The sequence below is a fragment of the Poecile atricapillus genome, chromosome 10, assembly GCF_030490865.1.
Source record: "Poecile atricapillus isolate bPoeAtr1 chromosome 10, bPoeAtr1.hap1, whole genome shotgun sequence".
NCBI classification, from domain to species: domain Eukaryota; kingdom Metazoa; phylum Chordata; class Aves; order Passeriformes; family Paridae; genus Poecile; species Poecile atricapillus.
Genome location: NC_081258.1, coordinates 19,838,377 through 19,860,101, shown reverse-complemented (window position 1 = coordinate 19,860,101; position 21,725 = coordinate 19,838,377). Strand labels below are relative to the sequence as shown.

The 21,725-nt window shown below is 54.8% G+C and overlaps 1 protein-coding gene across 1 annotated transcript in view; it reads right to left on the bottom strand.

Annotated features, from left to right (window-relative positions):
* Positions 1–21,237, bottom strand: part of JPH3 (junctophilin 3) — a 46,476-nt gene extending 25,239 nt beyond the window's left edge. Inside the window, exons 1-2 of the mRNA XM_058845618.1 lie at positions 20,856–21,237; positions 6,225–7,002 (exon numbers count right to left, since the gene is read on the bottom strand). Coding sequence (XP_058701601.1) covers positions 6,225–7,002; positions 20,856–21,237 — 1,160 coding nt within the window. The remainder of the gene's footprint in view (positions 1–6,224; positions 7,003–20,855) is intronic.
* Between the last annotated feature and the right edge of the window lie 488 nt (positions 21,238–21,725).

Genomic DNA, 21,725 nt, shown 5'->3' with positions numbered 1-21,725 from the left:
GCTCCGGCCCCGCCGCCCCTTTCGGCTCTGCCCCCCTGTTTCCTCCAAATCCCCTTTTCCCAAATCCGTCCCTTTCAGCTCCGCTTTTCCCGTCACGACACAAAGCACTCGGATTTGGGGGATCTTTCCTGGCGAGCAGGGCAGAGCCAGAAGGGACAAGGGAGAATCCGAGGGGGTGGGAATCTCTGCTCCGCCTGTGCCGTTCCAGCACAGCCCAGCGAAGTTGGGAATGGGGTTGGGAATGTTTGGCACACACCCGGGCCATGGAGAAGGGATGTTTTGGCTCGTATTTAGCTCACTGGAGAGGGAAGGGAGTGGGAATGGCCAAGGTGGGATCAGCAGTGGTGCGTGAGGAATGGGAGGGCAATGAAAACCAAAACCCCACTGAGCTGCTCTGCCAGAAGAGACAAATGACCCTGCTGAGGTTTTCCCAGCTGGATCACCTCGCCAAGCTTCATTGTCCAGCCTGGCCTGGACGCAGCCCGTGCTGGGGTGGCTGCTGGGGACACACCGAGCCCTGAGCAAGCCTGGAGGCCGCTCCTGACTTCTGACACGGCCACAAAAGGGCTTAAGGCTGCAAATCCTGTCTGAGCAGGAAGTTATTAAATTGGGATGGCAGGAGCACGTAAACAGCCACGGTGCCCACATCACATCGTGCAGGAACCGGCCGTGGGGAAGGGGGATGGAACACTCCGGGATGGCTGAGCCTGGAGGGGCTGGACTGGAGTGGGAATGTGCCTGCCCCGAGGCTGATGTGTCCTTGTCATCCCGGCTGGTGGGACACACCGCTGGCAGGAATGACAGCCCATCCTGATCGTGTCCCCTGGCCCCTGTCAGCACGGACAGGAGCTGGGAGGGAGGTGGCAGGAAAATGGCAGGGAAGGAGGGAATGCTCAGTTCCATCAGCAGCAGAGCCTGGTGGAGGCTGCCAGCCCAGGCTTTGCTTCCCAGGATTGGGAAGGTTTGGGGGAGAGAGCTGGGGGGAGCAAGGAAAAGGCGCTGTGAAGAAAATCACCTCCTGCCCCTGCTGCTCTCAGCCTTTGAGTCTGTCCATCCATCATCCATCATCCATCCATCCATCATCCATCCATCATCCATCCATCCATCCATCCATCCATCCATCCATCCATCATCCATCCATCATCCATCCATCCATCCATCCATCCATCCATCCATCCATCATCCATCCATCCATCCATCCATCCATCCATCCATCCATCCATCCATCATCCATCCATCCATCCATCCATCCATCCATCCATCCATCTATCATCCATCCATCCATCATCCATCCATCCATCATCCATCCATCCATCCATCATCCATCCATCATCCATCATCCATCCATCCATCCATCCATCCATCATCCATCCATCCATCCATCCATCCATCCATCCATCCATCCATCCATCCATCATCCATCCATCCATCATCCATCCATCCATCCATCCATCATCCATCCATCATCCATCATCCATCCATCCATCCATCCATCTATCCATCCATCTATCCATCCATCATCCATCCATCCATCCATCCATCCATCCATCCATCCATCTATCCATCATCCATCCATCCATCCATCCATCCATCCACCCATCCATCCATCCATCATCCATCCATCCATCCATCCATCCATCCATCCATCCATCCATCCATCATCCATCATCCATCCATCATCCATCCATCCATCCATCCATCCATCCATCCATCCATCCATCCATCCATCTATCCATCATCCATCCATCATCCATCCATCCATCCATCCATCATCCATCCCTCCATCCATCCATCCATCCATCCATCCATCCATCCATCCATCATCCATCCATCCATCCATCCATCCATCCATCCATCCATCCATCCATCCATCCATCCCCTCTGTGTTTCCCACCCTGACTCTCAAGGAAAGCATGGAGGGACTGGGAAGGGATGGAGGGAGCACATTCACCCCACATGAGACCTGCTGGGCTCCAGGTGATGCCCTCAGTGGCCCCATCAGGTGACTCCTGCAATTCCCGAGCTCTGGCTGGCTGGCAGGGCCTCAGCAGGGAACAGCAGCACTTCTCCAAACAGAGGAATCCCCCCTGCACTCAAAGCTGCCCAGAGAGGGGCTGGTGGGAGACCCTGCCCCACCTGGGCATCAGCTCAGCCCCATCCCTGCAGCCAGCTCAGCTCTGCCCCGTCCTGGCTTTGTTTGTCCCTGCTGTCCTGACCCAAGGCAGGGGACACAAAACCCTTTTGGGGGCCTTGACCCCCACCCTTCCTCCCTCTCCATCCGCAGCAGGAGCCCCTGGGGCAGCACGAGGCGGGATGAGGGTCAGCAGCCAGCCCCCCCAGGCACCCAAAAAGCAGCAGCAGCCCAAAATCAAAGGCAGCCCAGACAATGGCAGAGCTGCAGGCTCAGGCCTGGCAGAGCATTAAGCAGCAGCAGCATTACCGGGGCCGGGGAGCGCCGGTGGGGACATTAACGCCACTCGCAGAGCACGGCTCCGCTTTTCTCTGGGCTTTGCCCGGGCTGTGTTTCCATTCTTCTCAAGAAAATACCTGTTTGGCTCTAAGAACCTCCTGCACTTTGCTGCTCAGCTCTCGGGGGCTTTTCCTGCCCGCCCGCTCCCTGCCCCACGTCAGCCGCTGCTTCGCCCTCGCTGCGGCGTCCTGAGGGAGCATCCAGGCCGAGCCCAAACATTCCCCTTCTCCCCTCCTCGCTGCCAGCTTGCCTTTATTTGCTTCCTTTTCCTACTTCCCTCCAGTTCCCCTGCCTGAAGTTGAGTGACACGGTGCTAATTTGCGGCCCAGCTCCTCCTGAGACCGTGGAGCTTTAATTATATTTTTCTCCTGGTTGGTGCAAGGCTCAGCTATAATTATGCCAGGAGGAGCATTACTTAGGACTGACCTGGGAGCAGCATTCCCTCTGGGAGCCGGGGCACGGGCTGCTCCCAGGAATTCTTATTTAAGGTGCAGCACAGCAGATCCCCCATGCAGCTTGTGCTGGAGAGGAGCAAAGAGTTTGCCACGTGCCACCCACCCCTGGCTCTCATCCCTGCCACCAGTGATGGTCCCTCCTCCCATAACAGCCCAGCCACTGATTACAAACCCTTGAACTGTGCAAGCAGGAGGAAAGCCTGGAGAGATGTGGGGTGTGTCTGCTTTGCTTTTCAACTGCCACCTTCCATCCTGCAGAGCTGGAGTCAGCCCTGATCTCCCCCGACTCTCCCTGTGCATCCATCCTCCACAGCAGGCTGCTGTGCCAAAAACCAGGGGCTGGGATGAGCTCCCTGGCCCACCTTTGTTGCCTGGATATTTTATTTTAGTGGATGATGACACACCAGTGCCTACAGAAAGTTTGCCTGAGGTTTCAATTAGCACTAATGAGATGGGACTCGGGATGTCCAGCTCATCCTTCATCCTTCCAGGGTGGCAGCAGAAAGAGTTCTGGCTCTTGGCTGATTTGAGAGGGAATGAAGATCTCCCAGAGGACTCAGAGAACTGTCCTTGTCTCCCTCCTTTTCATGGAATCATGGAAAGATTTGGGTTGGAAGGGACCTCAAAGTTCATCCAGCTCCATCCTTGCCATGGGCAGGGACACCTTCCCTATCCCAGGCTGCTGCAAATTTTCTCCTGGCCTTGAACACTTCCAGGGATGGGCCAGTTGTTGTCAAGAGGAGTTCCTCATCCCTCATTCACATCCCTTCTTCCCCTTTCACTTCACCTGAACAATTCCAGCCAATCAGAGGGAATGATGCATTCATTTTAATTACAGCAAAGACAATTTAGGAGAATCTCCTCTCGACCCTAAAAGAGATATCTGCCTTAAAGGTGCAGATATCACTGTGCTCTAGTCACACTCCAACAACTTTAGGAGAGCAATTTAGTTGTCTCCAGCACACTGTGCTTTTAGCCTACTTTCCTCAGGAAATGGGGCTCACTCCTGTGATTGTGCTGTTTATATATCTATATGCCATCACTCCCACACTAATAACTTTTGAACGTGTTGGCCAATTCCAACCAAATCTGACAGAGCGGCAGAGTTTTCAAAAATACTGAATTCCTACAAATTTAATGAAAGCCGTGGGTGGGCACATATTTATTTTATTTTTATTTTTCCCCCCACCAAGGGAAAGGCTGCAGAGTGAACTCAGGATGATCAGATGGAAAAGAATACACACACACACATGCACAGCCACGCCAGGTGCTGGGAAATCGGAGTTTATGTTGGCATTAGAGGGGGGATATTCCACCCCTGAGTCCCAAAACCTCGGGAATCAGCACCAGGATTCTCCCCCAGGTCTGTTTGGTGGCATTTTGGACAATGCAGTTTGGTGTGGGCACTGCAGGGGAGGGTTCCTTCATTAGGAAGCTTTAAAATTAATCGGACTAAGATTAATAAGAAAGCTTTTCTAGCTGGATCTCAGTATGTAAAACCTTGCTCTGCTCTGGTTCTGCAGGCTCAGGGACTCTGCCAAAACCCTCGCGAGGGGGGAGAGCCCGAGCTCAGGGATTGGAGGCTTCAGACAAAGCGGTTTAAGGTAAAAGAGCAGAGATTTACATGGGATATTGGGAAGGAATCCTTCCCTGGACCCACCTAATCCCATCCATCTCCAGCTTTCCATCCTCCACCCTCCCTGCTGCTCTCCAGCAGAGCCCTGGGCCACCCAGTCAGTGCAGGGCAGGGAGGTGTTCACGCCTGGCATTCCTGACTTGAGTTTTTTCCCCTTTCTCTCATAATTAGAGGTGGAATATTAGATGCCAAGAGCTCTCTAAGCATCTCTTCCAATCCCACTCTCGTGGTGTTCCAGGATCACCACCCGGGTCAGAGGATGCTCAGGTCCTCAGACCCAGCATCCCATGGCAGACTGGAGCTCCACATTTCCAGGATCCGTCCCACAGCACACTAGAGCTCCACACTTCCAGGATTCCAGCCTTTCGAGGCATTCCCATCCATCCCCAGATCACAGGGAAGGATCTGGTCTTCCCACTCCTCTGCAGTCTGTTCCTACCTGGCATTCTAGTGGGATTTAAATTTTTTTTTCCAGCCATCAGCTCAAAAACATCATCAAGCCCAAATGTGCTCCCAAAGCAGGCCTGGGAGGCTCATTCATATTGCAGATAAGCCCTTGGCAGACGTGCTGATAAAGATTTCGAGTGTGACTCTGCATACAAATATCCCAGACCCAGCAATTAATCCAGCACAGGAGGCTGAGGAGGTACCTGGGTTTTTCCCCTAACCCCAGCCTGTTTTCCCAGCCTGGCTGCTAAATATAGTTCTTGCTCAGAAAACGAAAAGGAATGACATGCTCTAATAAACCATCCCAAAATGTGATACAAAGAGCCCTGAATTCTCCAGAGGAGCTTTTCCTCCTCGCCTCTCTGCTGGTCTGGGAGCTTCCTGCAAGGCAGAGAGCTCCAGGTGCCTGTTGGGAACCAGCTACAGGGTGCTTGAGCTGGTCCAGCTTTGAGCAGGAACCTTATTTACACTTTAATTAGACATTGCTCCTTATCCCCTTCCCTCCTGCTGGTTTTCAGCCGGGTCAGATCCCAGCTCTGGATCTCTGAGCAGTTCCATGAGGGCTGCACAAGGAGAAGGGGCATTATCAGGCACCCAGATCTGCTGTTTTCCAGCAGAGCCTCAGCCAGGGCAAGCCCTCCCCAGGGCTGAAGCCACATATTGGGCAGGTTTTCCACTCAAAAACCCTTTTGGGAATGGAAATAGCTGGGAATCCTCCCGGCACAGGCCAGCTCTGGGATAGTTCCCCTTGGCTATGAGTCAGGCAGAGGATGCAAGCAAACAGCATCTCAGGAGCTCTTCCGCTTATCCAAGAGGAGAGGGGAAAAATGGGATAAAAACCCCAGTACCCCCTACGTGGCAGCTCTCAGCCTGTGACAGCCACCAAGGTGCCACCACCCCTGCCCAGGCTGCCCTGCTCTGGTGACCCTGCGTGGCCTCTCTGCCTCGCCTGGGGACGTTGTGGATCCCCAGGCCCCTGGGAGTTACCAGAGGGATAACTGGGCTTGGATCCCCCCTGTTTTGAACAGCACCCCAAGGCTTGGACAATCCCAAGGCTGCTGTGAGATCCACGTAGCACCAACCTGCAGGTGCCCACCACGAGTTGCTCTCCTCCAGCAGCACCCCTACTACAACAAAAACCCTTATCCCATTTATCCCAAGTCCCCAGGGCGGGATCCCAGCTCAGACACATCAGGCTGGACAGGAACCCCCTTACCTGGACGCCGCGATCTCCGCTTTCTGCTTGGCGATGGTGGCCGCCCTCTCGGCCGCCTCCACGGCCCGATCCACCTTCTCCCGGATCTTGCTGGCGCGCAGCGGGATGAGGTTCTTCCTCTTGCCGCTGACCAGGATGTTCTGCTTGTACTTGCCCTCCTCCTTGGTGCCGTCGGGGAAGGTCATGCAGCCGTAGCCGTGGCGCTTGTTGTTGGCCCACTCGCCCTCGTACTTGAGCCCGTCCGAGCGCTGGCTCACGCCCGAGCCCGAGCGCTTGTCGTTCTTCCACTCGCCCACGTAGATCTCGGTGGTGGTGGCGTCGATGTCGTCTTCGATGACCGAGAGCTCGGCCTCGCCCTCGCCCAGGCTGATGGTGGAGTTGATGTCGCTGGCGGTGGAGCTGACCGTGCTCATGCCGGCCTCGCTCCGGAACGAGCTCTGCTTGCTCCGCTGGCTGGCCAAGGAGCTCTTGGACTCGGACTTGCGGAGCTTGAGCCCGCTCAGCAGCGAGCGCCGGAAGATGCCCTTCTTCTTGCTCTTGAGGATCTCGGCGTCGCTGTGGGCCATGAGGACGAAGCCGCCGCGGGACACGGCCGGGCTGCCGGCCACGGCGGGCGAGGCGTCGGGGTGCAGCGCCGTGCCGTTGGTGTGCTCGCTGCGCAGGGAGTTGATGGACGTCCTCAGGGGTGACCTGATGACCGCAGCCATGCCGTAGGGAACGCTCTGCCGGACGCCGTAACCCTGGCGCATCCCTCCGACCCACTGGCCCTGGTATGTCCCTGCGGAGAGGAGACAAAGGGAAACGGAGGGGAGAGGGTCATGGCATCAAACTCCTCTGGGAGCCCTTTGCAGCTCTGGAATCCTGGTCCTGTCTCCAGGACGAGGATTGCGACGTCAGGTTGTGGAGGGAAAATTGGTTGGGTTGCAGGCTCGCACTCCAGCTGCAGCAGGGGAATGTTAGAAACCTGCCAAGGCATCAAGGAGCTGCCCTTGGACCAATCCCTGAAGTGAAAGGGAAGGGAGCATGGCTCTGGAATGGGGGAATGGTTACCCAGGAGCACACTCTGATCCCATCCACACTGCTGGCAGCGATGGCATCTCACAGTGGATGGATAATGTAAAATACATTTATTTATACACACAGTGCCTTCATCCGGTGTGCTGGGGAAGGAAGCAGCTCCATAGAAATAAAGGCCTCACGGGGAGAGATCCATTTGGATATTCCCCTTGGAATTGTGCCCCTGTTGGAGCTCCTACATTTGCGTGGGCACTTCCTGGAGTTTCTTAACTGGTTGTTGGTGGCATGAAACACACACAGGGCTGCAGCACAGCACTGGGAATGGAGGGACAAGGAACCCACCCAGCCCGGGGGGCACAGCTGGACCTCAGCACCCTCCATGCACACCAAAATGTGGGGTGGGTGGTAATCTGCTCGGGGCTCCTAATCCCATCCCCTCCTGGAGCTCGGAGGTTGGCCCAGTTCCAGGCTTTATCCCAGCTGGTTGAACTGCAGGGCTTGTTTTTATTCTTAGGTTGGCTTAATCTTCTCCAGCCCAGCTCGAGATGCAGTGATCCACTGCCCGCCTAAGCCCTGCTGGGGCAGATCCAGAGCCTGAGGATGGCTCCTGGCCGGGCCCTGGAGCTGCTGGAATGCTGTGAGCAGCCCCAGCCCCTGGATGTGAAAAGCTGGGATGGGCACAGGCAGCACTGGGACCTCCCTTTGTGCCAGCCCTGCTCCCACACGTCCAGGGAGTCTTAAAATAGCCCTGCTGAAATAGGGAACCCTGCGTGAATCGGGCCAGTCCTACCCCAGCACTCCCTGAGGAATTTCCCTGCCCGATTCTGGGGCTCAGCAGTGGCTCTGGAGAAGGGATCTGGGCTGGAGCAGAGTTAGCTTCCTGAGAGTGTGAAACCAGCACCTGGCCACATTTTGGGCTGTATTTTGGGGTGCTTCAGCTTTCTTTGAGCTGCCAGCGCTTTGCACAAATCCCCCAGGATTTGGGCACCCTTCCCCATGTTCCAGTGGCATGACATTATTGGGGTGGAAGCTTTGTGCACCCCAAAAAACCAGCTGGGGTCCCAAGCTGGGGACCCCACAGAGCCTGTCCTGGAGAAGGGATGTGGAGAGGCAGGGGCAGGCAGGATTTACCGAGGGTTTATAGGATTAGCAGCAGGATTAGGGCAGGCACTGGCAGGGCAGAGCGAGGAGGTGGTGGCAGGGAGAAGGATGGGGGACAACCTGTGAGATGCAGCTCAGGGGACACAGCAGACACGTCCTGTGGCAGGGGGGGTGTTGAGCAGTGAGCCTGCCCTTTCCCCTGTGGTGTCCCCAAGAACGGGGAACAACCAGTGCCCTGCACCCACGGCTCTCCCCATGCCTGGGATGGCGGCTCTGGCAGGGGAGAGCCTGCCAAGGTGTCCCTGCATTCCCTGGTGACCTGGCAACACCTCTCTTCCCTTTCTGGCTCCAGCCCAGAGTATCTCAGCAGGACAATGGAGCTACCAGGGGAGAAATTTCCCTCAGCACCCTGAGTTCTCCTGCCAAGGAGCCCTCAGGGTGTCCTCACACCATGTTCCTGCTCTCCTAGAGATGGATTCAATGGGTTTCAGGGAAAGATGCCAGTGTGGGTGAGGGGATAGAGGGAACAGATCCCCCCTGCCCCAGTCCCCATCTCCCTTTCCCTTGGCTGAGTCCCTTGACTCCAGCCCTGACCCCACACAGGTCCCTCGGCCTCCTCATCTCCTGGAAAACGTGCAGCTGACAAAGCTCCCTGGATTGAGCTGGAGCAGCGTGAAGGATCACAGCCCTGTGCTGAAAACCCGAGGCATTGGCAGGGAGCAGAACAAAGTGCTGCGGGCTGGAGCGTGAGAGCGCGGTCCGGCTGGAGCACCGGCGGCAAATTGGTCCCAGCAGGTCCCAGCTGCAGCCTGTGCGTGTCCCCAGCCAGGCTGAGGTGCCCGGGATGCTGCCATCCCTGCCTGGCCTCCAAACCTGCTCCTGGAGTGGCACAGCTGCCAGGAGCGGGCTCGGCAGCTCCTCAGCAAGGTGGATTTTCCAGCTGTTCTATCCTGCTTGTCCCCTCCCAGCACCGTGGAGCATCTCCCAACCCCCAGCTCTGCTTTCATGGGTGTCGTTGCTTCCCTGCAGGAGGCAGCAGCCTGGATTATCCCTCGGGATTGCCTCAGAGGCCACGCTCGTGTCCCCGACAGCCACCAAGACATCTGGGCAGCTTCACGGCCACCAGCAGATCAAAGAGCTTCCTGTCAGGGAGCTCAGTCCTTCCTCAGCCAGCAGCGCTCCTTCCTTCCCCTGACTTCATTATGGTTTAAAGCCCTCGATATCCCAGGATTTGGCCATGGATAGCAGAGGCTTCGGAGCCATCTGATCTGCATTGCTAAGCGCCGCCACCTCCTCCCCGAGCCCCGCTCAGCTTAACCTCTGGCCCAACATTTGCAGATATGTGCACAAAGCTTGATCTCACAAGGAGCCTGGAGACTCCTTCTCCCTGCAGAGGAAACAGGATTTCACAAGATTCCCCTTCACGTGCTGGGATGGACCGGCTGCAGCCGCTCCGGAGCTCGGGAGGTGGAAAGGGAATGTGGAGCAGGATGGGGATGGCAGGATGGGGCTGGGAGCGGTGGAATGAGCACTTCTGATGCAACAGAATAATCTGCTGGGGTGCTGAATGGAGAATTCCAAGGATTTGGGTTCTGAGCACCTCACAGGGTCAGGACACAGGAAGGGAATGTGCTTCCCTTGGGATGGGAAGCAGGGAGCAATCCAAGGCCATCCTTGGACAAACCAATTGTATTGCCAAAGCCTCCGTGATGGAAAAGAATCCCTGGGGAGGAAAATGTCCCATCCTCTTCCTTCATCCATGCAGGGAAGGCATCCTATGGATGCCTCCAAGGTGCCACAAACACCCCCCCCCCCCACTCCTGTGTGACCCTTTTGTATGGGACAAAAAGGACAAAGAGAGAGAAGAAAGTCTTGGACATGGAAAGTCAAGATAAAGGTGATGTCATGAGGGGTGAGGACGTGGCCATGTCCAAGCAGAGTTAAGGGGAGGGCACAACCTGGAACTAGGAGAAAACAACCGGAGTCATCCCAAAAGATGGATTGGAGAGAATACCCCTATTTCAGAAATGGCTGTTGAAGTGTAGGAAAGGGAATGGACTCATGGGAAAAACAGGGATCAATGGAAGCACGGAGGGAAAAAAACGGGCAGGGCTGTTGGACACATTCACTGGTGCTCCTAATCCTGAATTTGGGGTTTTTTTGGCTTATCCCCCTTGGAGCAGGGCTGGCTTGTTTCCAGAACTCCTGCAGGAATTGCCATTGCTCTGAGGAGAGTGCAGAGCCCCATCCTTGGCCGGAGGGAGCCGAGCTGGGAGCAGAGAGCGGGAAGTCCCTGGCCTGGGAAGCATCATTCCTGATTCTCCAGCAGTGACAGGGAGCAGCGCTTCCTCAGCATTTGGCTAAAATCCATCCTGGGAGGAGAGCTGAGAGTCTGCAGGGCAGCTCCTGGTGGCCCCATAACGCCAAAATCTCCAAAATCAGGGCTGGCCCCCGGTTTGCACCTTGCAGCAAAGGTGGGGGTGAGCAGGACATATTCACCTCCATATTCCCTCCTGGAAACAGGGATAAGGCAACAGCATTCCCAGAGTTCAGCTGGGTTTGGGAAATCTAATCCAGCTCCTGTTTGCAAAGCTCTCCATGAGGATCGGAGGCATTGCAGGAAGAGCGACGTCTTTCTGTGCATTTCCGTTCCTTTGCCAATGAGATTTTGGGGATTTTGCTGGGGAGGGGAGGAGCAATCTCCAACTCTGGCTCATCCCTCTGGGATCCAGGCACCGTGGGCATCCAGGACTGCTCCCTCTGGTTGACAAGGTCTTTCTTCTCCATGGCTGGGAAGGGGCAACCAAGTCATGGCTTGCTGTCCCCAGCTAAGGAATTTCCTGGACCTGGAGTCCTTTCCTGCTTATGGAGAGATGGTGAAACCCCACAGTGATGCCCAGGGAAATCCGGCTTTAGGACAAACAAACATCCCAAGGAGCTCCCTCAGGAACAGGTGGAGTTTGAACAGGAGGAAGCCCAAAGGGAGGATGCTGGGCTGCTCAGGTACGTGGGGCTTCCTCTGGCTTAAGGTGGGAACATGCACTTGGATATAAAGCTGGTCCATGATGTTGGAAAGGAGATAAAAATAAGGATTTTTCGGGTTGGAATGACTGCGTTTTCTTTCCCCCCTCTGCCCATACCCAAGATTTGGCATTCTGTAGTCGCTGAGCCCTCTGGCCCCACTCCAGGAACACCATTAAGGAGAAGCTTTACGGGTGCTCCCAAACCCACAGGGCTGGTTCCGTGTCCTGCAGGATGAATCCTTTGGCAAACACATGGATAAAGCCCATGGGAGGTTTGCACAGACCTGCCCTTTTCCAGTTCCTCATACAGAGACATCCAAGCAGGAATTTGGGATGTTGTGGAGCACTTTGAGGGAACACACACGTGTCATTATCACAACCTGACCTCAGAAAAAGAGAGATGTTTGGAAAAAAAATCCTTCTCCATCCCTAACGCTGAGTTAAAAACCCAAGCACACCCACCTGGATCAATATTCCCAGGTTAGATAAAATAATCAGCAACAGGGATGCAGCTTCCCAGGTTTGCCTGGAAAATGGGAGCAGCAGGCTGCAGAGGGCAGGAGCTCTGTGCCATCCTCCTGCTCCAGTGACTGTGCTGGGCACCAGCAGCATTCCCAAGCTCCCAGCTCTCCTTCCCCACTCAGCAAAATCCCAGGAAGGAGGGGGGAGTGGTCCGAAGTGCCCCTCCACTTTTCCAAGCCAAAGTAATTAGGTTTTACAAATTGCTGATTTATCTCGCCATGGATCCTTCCTGGCGTGCTCAGCCCCCCTCTTATCTCTGGCCTCTGCAGCATATTAATTAAAGATGTCCGATGGCAATAATTAGGCCGGGCTCTTGAGTTCTGACCAGAGGAGGGAGTTTTACAGATATCCTTTTCCAGCTGCTCGATATCACAGATCCCAGGAGGATTCACACACAAATCATCTCAGGAACACCCATCCCAAAGGGAAGAAATCTGGGAGTAAAGAGAGGACTGAGGGTGCTCGTCCAGCCTCAGTTCTGATGGAGTGACAATGGGGATGTCCTCGCTGGCCATCCCAGGGAATCACTGGGAAAAATGTGCCCCCAAATGTTCTGCCTGGCTCTTTGGGGCCTCCTGAGCACAGCATCACAGAACTCCAGAATGGTTTGGGTGGGAAGGAACCTTAAAGTTCACGTTGTTCCCACCCCCTGCCATGGCAGGGACACCTTCCACCATCCCAGGTTGTCCCAGACCCCATCCAACCTGCCCTTGGGCACTTCCAGGGATCCAGGGGCAGCCACAGCTGCTCTGGGCACCTGTGCCAGGGCCTGCCCACCCTCACAGGGAACAATTCCTGCCCAATATCCCATCCAGCCCTGCCCTCTGGCAATGGGAGCCATTCCCTCTTGTCCTGTCACTCCACACCTTGTTCCCAGTCCCTCTCCAGCCCTCCTGGAGCCCCTTTAGACCCTGGAAGGGGCTCTGAGCTCTCCCTGGATCCTTCTCCTCTTCTCTTCTCCAGGTGAGCACCCCCAGCTCTCCCAGCCTGGCTCCAGAGGGGCTCCACCCTTGGAGCAGCTCCGTGCCCTCCTCTGGAATTGCTCCAGCAGCTCCACATCCTTCTCACACTGGGAAGCCCCAGAGCTGGAAAAGCTCTGCAGGTGGGGTTTCAGAGGGGGAGAATCCCCTCCCTCAACCCCTGGTCACTGCATGGACGTGGGGACACATTTTCTGCCAGTTCACCCCTCTTGCACTGTCCCTCCTGGCAGCTGGGGGACTTCCATGCCCTGCCCTGTGCCCAGCTGCTGCTCTCATCCCCCAAACCCTCCCCTAAATCCCACAGAGGCATGGCATGGATGGCTGGGAGATGCCACCTGCATTTCCCACCTTGGAACGTGGGGATCAGCCACGCTGCCTGTGTCCAGCACCACACGGATCCGGAATCCACGGCAAATGATCCCCCCTCCAGCCCTGCCAAGGTTTTCCATCACCAAGCCACGCTAAAAACACAGTCAGATGCTTCTGCTGTGGCTGCTAATTTGCCAAAAATATGCTCTGGTAACTGCTTACACAGGGGAAGGAATAAAGTATGGATTTTTGAGTATGCAAATCGAATCTGCAGGCACGAACACGTGATGGGTGTTAGTCATAGTGCTAATGCTGGGTGCATCCAGACATGGTGGGCACAGCCAGGGCTGGGCAGCCAGGGAGGCATGGAGGGAAGGAGGAGAGGATGAGGAGGATGAGAGCTGTCAGGGGCTGCAGAGCTCCTGTCTGGGTGCAGAATTAAATCTGGTTTGGTGGGGGTCAATAAATAATAAAGAGTTACAGCTGGTGTCAGCATGGTCAGCTTGTGCTTCTAAAAGCAGGGAGCCTCCATCTAAAGGAATCAAGCAGTGGAGGTGCTGGGTTTGGATCAGGTTTGGAAAGGGTAGGGATGGGAGCAGGGATGGCTTTGGAACAGCCAGAACCTCTGCAGGAGCCGGGGGCTGCAGGGAGGAGATTTCTACAGCCTCACGCCTCAGCCAGGGAATCTGCATCCTCCTCCTCCTCCTCCTCCTCCTCCTCCTCCTCCTCCTCCGGATGCAAATAACAACAAAAGTATTTCTGGCTGAAATACCACAGAACAGGGATTGCTGAGCCATTCTCCTTGGGGAAAATCACCAGGAAATCACAGGTGGCAAAAATGTTCCTCTGGGGGATAGGAGCCCCATCCCAAACACGGGATTTATGTCCTCATAGCCTGTCCCAAGGATGCTCTGCAAGCAGCAGGATGAAGGCTGCTCCCTCACTGGGAAACATTACAGAAAGATCTCATATGGAATTAATGTTTTCCAAGGCATTTCAGCTATTTGCTTCAAGGGGACAAACTCTGTTCTTCAGGAAGAACCAAGCCTGTCCTGAGCATCCCTTCCCTCTTATTGCTTCTGCATCTCCTGCTTCCCCAAACCTGTTGGGAAGTGCCTTTTCCAGCCTGAATTCGAGGAAAAGCTTCAAAAAACCACAATAAAGACAATCAAATCTTGGCTTCACTGATTCTGCTGGGGCTCATGGTGCCTCTCAGGCCAGTTGTGATTCCTCTGAAAGCTCCAGGTCCTGCAGTCAGGGGAAGTACAACTTTTAAAAGGAAACAACCAAAGAAGGACATTTCTTGTTGTCTGTCCTGGGAGTGGAAGGGCTGGGCTTGTCAGACACAGGGAAAGTCAAGGAAGCATCATCCCCTGGTGAAATGGGGCCACAGTTTTCCCAGGGCAGCTGAATCCCTGCGGATTCAGCCACCGGCTGGGGTCAAAAGCAGGATGAGGTTTTATCTCCAGGGATGCAAACCACTTTAGGATATTGCTCAGCACCTTTATTAAGGCCAACGTGCTCCTCTCACAAAGCAGAGTGAAATTGGGCTAATGCTGATTCCCTTAATCCCCCCGTGCTCTAATCCTGCCACAAACTCCGGGATCTCTCCCATTCCTCAGCAGAGATCCGGCAGCGAGGGCAGGTTCCCAACCTCTCCCAAAGCGAGGGCAGTGCTGGGTTTTGAGGGCTGTGTCCCCCCGAGGTGTGGGAGGTGCTCAGATGGGTGGGATGAGGCAAGAGCAGGGTTTATTTATTCCCTGTGAAATAAATCATGGACTCACAGAGCGGTTTGGGTTGGAAGGGACCTTAAGCTCATCTCATCCCATCCCTGCCATGGGCAGGGACACCTTCCATGACCTCAGATTGCTCCAACCCCCTCCAGCCTGGCCTTGGACACTTCCAGACCCTTTATTCATTCCAGGGAAACACCTTGCAGACCCCAAGTGGTGCCCTGAGCAGGAAATAATACCTTTGTAGTGATCATCTTCTTGTGGAAATCAGCAAAATGAGGGGCCTTGCTCTGGCTGTTCACTCATTCATGAAAATTCATGATGCTCTGCTGTGTGCTGAGAGCGAGTGGAACCTCTTCAGGGAATAATGTTGGGAAAGCAGTGGCTGTTCTTAGGGAATGCTCATGCATCCATTGCAATTTTAAAGGATTTTTGGTGCAAAGGCCAGAATCTGTCTTTGAAAAGCCAATATCAAGCCCCAAAATATAAACATTTGCCTTTCAAGTTTTGTTTTCTGCAAGCTCCCGGGTTTTGATTTATTTTTGTTAAAAATTACTTTAATTGAGAGTTAAACAGTTGAATCCAGGGGCAAATCACCATTAAGACTCTCATGTTACTACTACAAACTCCTGAAAAACAATCCTTTCTCGCTCAAGAGTTCAATCAATGCCAAAACCAGACCCAAAGAGACAAAAAATCTCACAAGGCAGATGCTAAACCCGTGTTCTCCCCTAAAAGACCATCCCCAAGCTCACCCTGCCCAGCTCCTCCATCTCCAAGTCATGCCTACATTAATACAGCTCATTCATCTACGTCAGCGTTACCTGACTCAAAGCATTCAAAATTCATCAGGTTCATTTTAAAATCAAGGCATTTTTAAACAGAAGGCATTTTTAGCTCTTGTCTGCTGCTTCCCAAGCCTGGAAGAATGACTTTTCTGCAATAGCCTGGGTGGAAACCTTGCTTCCAAACTGAAGCTGAAAATCTTGCAAAATCACATGATTCCACAAGCTGGAGCTTCTAAAGGAAAAAAAAAAAAATAAAAATGTTCAGCTCCAGGAGCAGATGTCACCCAACCACGAGGAGCCCCATGGGATATCAAATCACATGCAAATATCCTGAGATTTGCATTCAAAGCCATGAGAAATGACATGGTGAAATGACATTAACACTGTGCTTCAGGGCTGAAGTCACCCTCTGTGGTGGGTCAGGGTGAGGGGCTTGATGGGCTCCCCAAGGCTGGGCTCCTGCACAATTCCCTGGAGAATCACAGCCTGGATAAAAGACTTGGGAAGATGGAGTGAGGGTCTGAGGCCTGTCTGGCAGTTCCTGTCTCATGTTCTTTTTTCCGAGGTCAAAATCCTTCTTCCTCTGTCCTGAGCTGTACCTGAAACTAAGCAGCATGTTCCAGTGAGAGAAGTAATTACCATGAGTTCATAGCATTTATTTTTAATGAGGCTGGTCAGAACCTTCATTTAGTATTTTGATTCATTTTTCTGTGCTCGGCAGCTCCTGATGTCTCCGGTTTTGCTCTCCTAGAACCACTGCAAGCAGCTTCTAGACCCAATCCAGACATTTAGATGCCCCATCACCAAAATCTTGACTTTTAAAATTAATTTTCAGGTTCTGGGGGGTTGTCAGGACGAGCTCTGGGTGCTGCAGGAACGGGCGGATCGAGGATTTGTGTTTGCTTGTTTCCGCCCACTGTTTAAAGAGCATCAACAATTCCTTCCCGGCAGCAAAACAAGGGAAGAGCTGGTACTTTTAAGGTAATTCTGACATCCGTGCTATGAATAGATCCTGATGGAAATTTGCCCTCGCTCGTCGGTTCCCCGTGCAGGAACTCGAGGAAGGCCGGGGTGGGAAGAGGCACCAGGCCGCTGCCATTGTGGCACTGTGGAGTCTGGGAATGCTTTGGGTCAGAAGAGACCTTAAAGATGTCTCGTTCCAACCCTCCTGGCTGGTGGTGGCTCATCCCAAACCACGGCTCTGCTCAGGTGAGGGGATGCAGCCCCTTCCCAGCCGGGCAGGTCCCACACAGCATTCCCGCTCCATCCCCCCTTGATGCCGGCTTTTGGGAAATATTCCATGTTTTTCCTCTCCCCAACCACTCCCAAGCCATTTGGTCGGTAGCTCCTGGTGCACCTGCTAAGAGAGGTGTCACCAGTGCCACTGCAGGGCTGGGAAAGTGGGACACGGAGCAGGACAGGCTGGCAGGGCCCCACCCCAGCAGCTCCCAGCGCTCCGCTTCCCTCTCCCCATGGCAGGAACATCTCCCAGCCCGGGCCAAGAAAACCCACTTGCCTACTCAGCCAGTGCTAACAATGCAAACACTAATTATATTTCCCTCACCTATCAAAGGATGATTCATTTTAGGTGAGTGGGCACGGAGATTACACAAGATGAGCACCACCATGCGACCGCCCGGCCCTTTCGGGGTAGCCCTCCCGAGAAACAAGGATTTCAGGAGCAGGGGACATTCAGGATGGGGAGAGGACTGGCTACAGCGTGAACCTGGTTCACAGCAGACACCTCCAGCCTGTCCCATTCCCTCAGGGGTGCTGGGCTGGTCCCATCCCAGAGCCCTTGTCTGGTTTAGGATCCCAGTTGTTCAGCTGGGAAGGGGTGGAAGGAGGAGGGAAAAAGCATTGCTAGGGATGGAAAGGGCAAAAACAGACTGGGGGCTTCCTTCAGCCACCCCATCTCATCCACCCCCACAGCCATGGTTTCAGCAGCTCAACCCAAACCCAACACAGAGGATTCCCATGGGAAGTCTGGAGCTACAACTCCAGCTGCTGTCCCCAGGGTGAAATCACTGAGCATCCCCAAAGTATCCGAGACAGGAAGCAGCTGTGATGTCTCCTGATCTCCAGACTTGACCAGAAGAGGGTCTCCAGCCCTCTGCCCCAGGTCCCCCCAGCTCCACTGCCATGCAGGTGGATGCAGCCCCTTTCACCCGAAGCAAGGGAGCAATTCCTGCTCCCACTCTGGAGCTGGGCTGAATCAGACAAGTGCTTCAACTCCAGCACCCGACTGAAGCAATCCTCGGGAGCCTGGTTTATGTAATATCAGGGTGCTCTGGAAGGGGGTTTTTTTGGCAGGAAGATGAGGATCTCTCAGCAGTGCTGGGGATGTCTGAGGGAGTGAGGCCACAGGGATGAGGGGACAGCACAAAGGCCGCGTGTCAGCCGTGGCAGGGCCGCTCGCAACGCGTGGGCTCCTGGGGGAACAGCACGGCTCCCTTGGCTGATCTGGGCTCTGCGTTGATGGACACGAATCCCCCGGGCTGGGGGAGCAGGATTTGCTCTCCTTGGGGGTCAGGGAGTGCGTGGGAAGGGCGTGGGGGGCTGGTCGGCGTGGGGGGACAGGCGTGGGGTGCGCGGCGTGTGCGGCGTGGGAGGTGTGAGCTCGGCAAGCTGCGCGTGGGGGCAGCGCTGCCTGCGCCGGCTGCGGGGCTGGCGGGAGCCCCCGGGCCACCATGTGCCACCCCTGCCACCCAACAGCCCAGAGGTGACACCAACATCCCTCCCAACACAGCCCTGGGCAGGGGGAGCCGTGCCCTTCCCCGCTCCTGCACAAGGGAATGGGAAAACCGGAGCGAATCCGTGGAGTCTGGGGCTCCCCGAGCCTCGCTGCGCATTTAGGGCCCCATCCCCAAGCCAGGGCTGGGGAGCTAAAAAAAATGATGTGCAAGGGATGAATATTTATCTGTGGGTGGCAAGTGACAGATGCTGGGGCGAGGATTCTTGGATACTTCAGTTTGCTGGAGGTAATAACTGGAATAGATTAATGAGAAACATCCTTCCCAACAGTTGCCTCCCCGGTGCCACACAGCGGCCTCTGGGACCCAAACACGCAAAGTTCAGCAAGGCTTGGTGTCCAAAAGGCTGGAGATGCCCAGCTTTGGTGGTTTCCACCCAGAACGGAGCCAGGCAACTGGGAAAGGGACGTGGCCTCTGGGTGCTGGGAGCTGAGTTGGTGGAAGTGGCCTTGGAGGTGGTTCTGGCCCAGCTGAGGTGGGGGAAGCCGGTGTGGAGGAGCATCCACAGTTACAGCACTCTGCATTTCCCCAGCACGGCATTCCTTCCTCCCTGGAAGGTTTGCAGAGTCCCAGGGGGGACCATTTTACCACAGACCCTGCCCTTTCCCAGCACTGCTCCTCTTCCCTCCTCCCGAAATCACACACGCGACATCGCTTTCGGGTCCCTGAACACCGGGAAGCTGGGCTGGCCTGACAAGATGGAAGGAAAAGCTCTTCGCTTCTGGTAGCTTCTCAGAAAACCCTGAAACTGCTTCTAAGCCACCCCAGTGTGGGGCTGCTGCCCAGGTTTCCCTAAAAAACGCCGCGCTGCAGAGGATGGGGAGCGTGCCGGGGCGGGGGCACGTGCGTGGCTGGGGACAGGGCCAGCCCTGCAACACCCAGCCCTCAGAGACCTGTAGTTAGTCCAGACTTGTGTCTGTCCTCCCTCAAACCTCCCAGGCAGGGGCTGGGTGCCAGGAGGAGACAGCACCCACGTTGGGAGCAAGCAGAAACCTCCCCCCTCAGCCCCTCCTGACCGCCTTGGACGTGGGAGACAGCGACGATTCCCTGCCCAAGCTTTATTCTCGACTGAAGGACTGCTGGGATATATCCATGGCTTCCAAACACACACCCGGCACACCCCAGCTCAGTCCCCAGCATCCTTCCAGGAAGCTGAAACAAAAGGTTGCAGCTCTCTTTTTCTCTGGGAGAAAACCACCGGCACGAAATTATCATTAAAAATCCCGAGGTGGTTCCACCTCTCCCTGCAAGAGCGCAGAAAAAGCAGCTGCAGGTGAGGTTTAACCTCCCCTCCCTGTGCAACCACAAAGCAGCAAACTGGCTTTTCCACAGCAAGGTCTTGCAGCACCTTTCGGGAAGGCTGCGATGGAGCTCCCCAACGCTGCAATTTCCTCACCGGAGCCGTATGGAAAACCGTAACGTCCTAAAAATAACCCGCGAGCCTGCTTTAGGAGGCCACGATTCCCGGGAAAACAAGGGGCCAGCGGAGCTCAGTGCCCCCGGCTGCCGGCAGGTAGGCCTGCCTCGGATTATGGTGGCAATTCCGATTGTGGAAGTAGCCACAACCCAGGAGAGAGGATGATACAGCCACTTACAGCACGGCACCAGCTGTTTCTCCCGGTTCAGCCCTAAAGCTTGTTAGCCCAGCAATTTTTTTTTGGGTTTGATCGCTCCAATTGGGTTTTCTTGTTTTTCCTCTAATCCCAGTTTCCCCTCAGCATCTCGTTAAGCCGCGTTGACGGCAGAGAAGAGCTCTGGTGATCCCTCTGAGCCCCTACGCTAAGCATTAAGCCGTAAACTAGGAATGTAAGACTCTTGTCTGAATTAAAGTCTTTTCCCCGGCATTATTGAGCGTGGGGCTGCCTTTGGAGGGGCTGGAGGAGGTGCAGAGCCCCCCGCCCCTGGCTGTGAGCTCTGGCAGCAGCGGAGCTGCCCCATCCTCCCCGGATCCCCCCACACACACACTCGCCTCCCTCCTGCCCCGCGTCGCTCCCATGCAAATCCTACAGGTTCCAGTGGCGCAGTCACAACTGCCAATCCCATGTGCAACTTGGGTTGTGTCCCCAAGGCCTGGCCCACCCCGTGCTCCGACCTCTCTGGGCCGGAGCTGGGCGTCCCCCCACCAGCACAGCCCCTCACACATCCCAAAAACCGGCTTGAGGAGAGGAAGGAGGGAGGACCCAGCGCGCAGAGACCCCACGGAACGTATGGGGCTACCTGTGGCAAAGAGCTGGGCTGGTGCCACGCTGGGCTGGCTCCTTCCCTCCTGCAGGGTGGGAGCATCCCTTGATCCAAGCCAGCAGGTTGCAAACTCCCAGACTCCAACCCAAACCCTGCTGGGAGCTTCTCCCCACCACCCTCCGCCCCACCTGCCCCAGCCAGGAAGGGACGAATGCATCACCTACCTCCATCCGAGTAGGTCTCTGTCCCGTAGCCATCCTGTAATCCATTGCTCCAGGTGCCTTCGTACTTGGCCCCGTTTCCAGTGCATTCCCGGACCCCGTACCGTCCCTTAAATCCATGGGTCCACTCTCCTTTGTACACCCACTTCCCTTTGCTCTCCATGCCAATGCCATGGCGCTTGCCCTGCGCCCAGGTGCCCTGGTAAGTGTTGCCACTGGGCCAAGTGTAGACCCCCAGCACCTCAAAGCCGTGACTCCAGGAGCCCGAATATTCACCTTGACCCTTCGGGCCGGTACAGATTCCATGGCCATGAGCCTTTCCGTCCTCCCAGCCTCCACAGTACGACCCTCCATCGTCAAAATTAAACCTTCCCCCACTGGACATGCATGTAATTCGGTTTGCAAATCTCCCAAAAGGTGAAAAAAAAAAAAAAATACCAAAAGGAAAGAAAAGTAAAAAAAAAAAAAAAAAAAGAATAGGGAGAAATGCAGGAAATAAAATGCGAACGATGACTTGGGGAAAAAGAAATAAATAAAAATAAAAATAATTAAATCAAATTGAACTCAATTGAAATTATGCACCAGATCCAGGAAGCTGCTTAAGCCAGTTTCTTGTGATTATTCATTCTCTGGGAGTATGTTGAGGATCAGTTCTCTCTTCCCCTGCTGTGGAAACAGGATCATTAAAAAAAAAAAAAAAAAAAAAAAAATAGCAGCAAGAACAGCAGCAGCTATTGGGTTTTGGTGCAAACGACTCCACCTAAAAACCATCCAAGGCAGGGAACGGGGGTGGGGGAAAAGGAGGAAAAAAAAAAAAAAAAAAAAAAGAGAGAAAAAAAAAAAAAAGAGGCCAAATGCCAAGAGAAAGAAAGA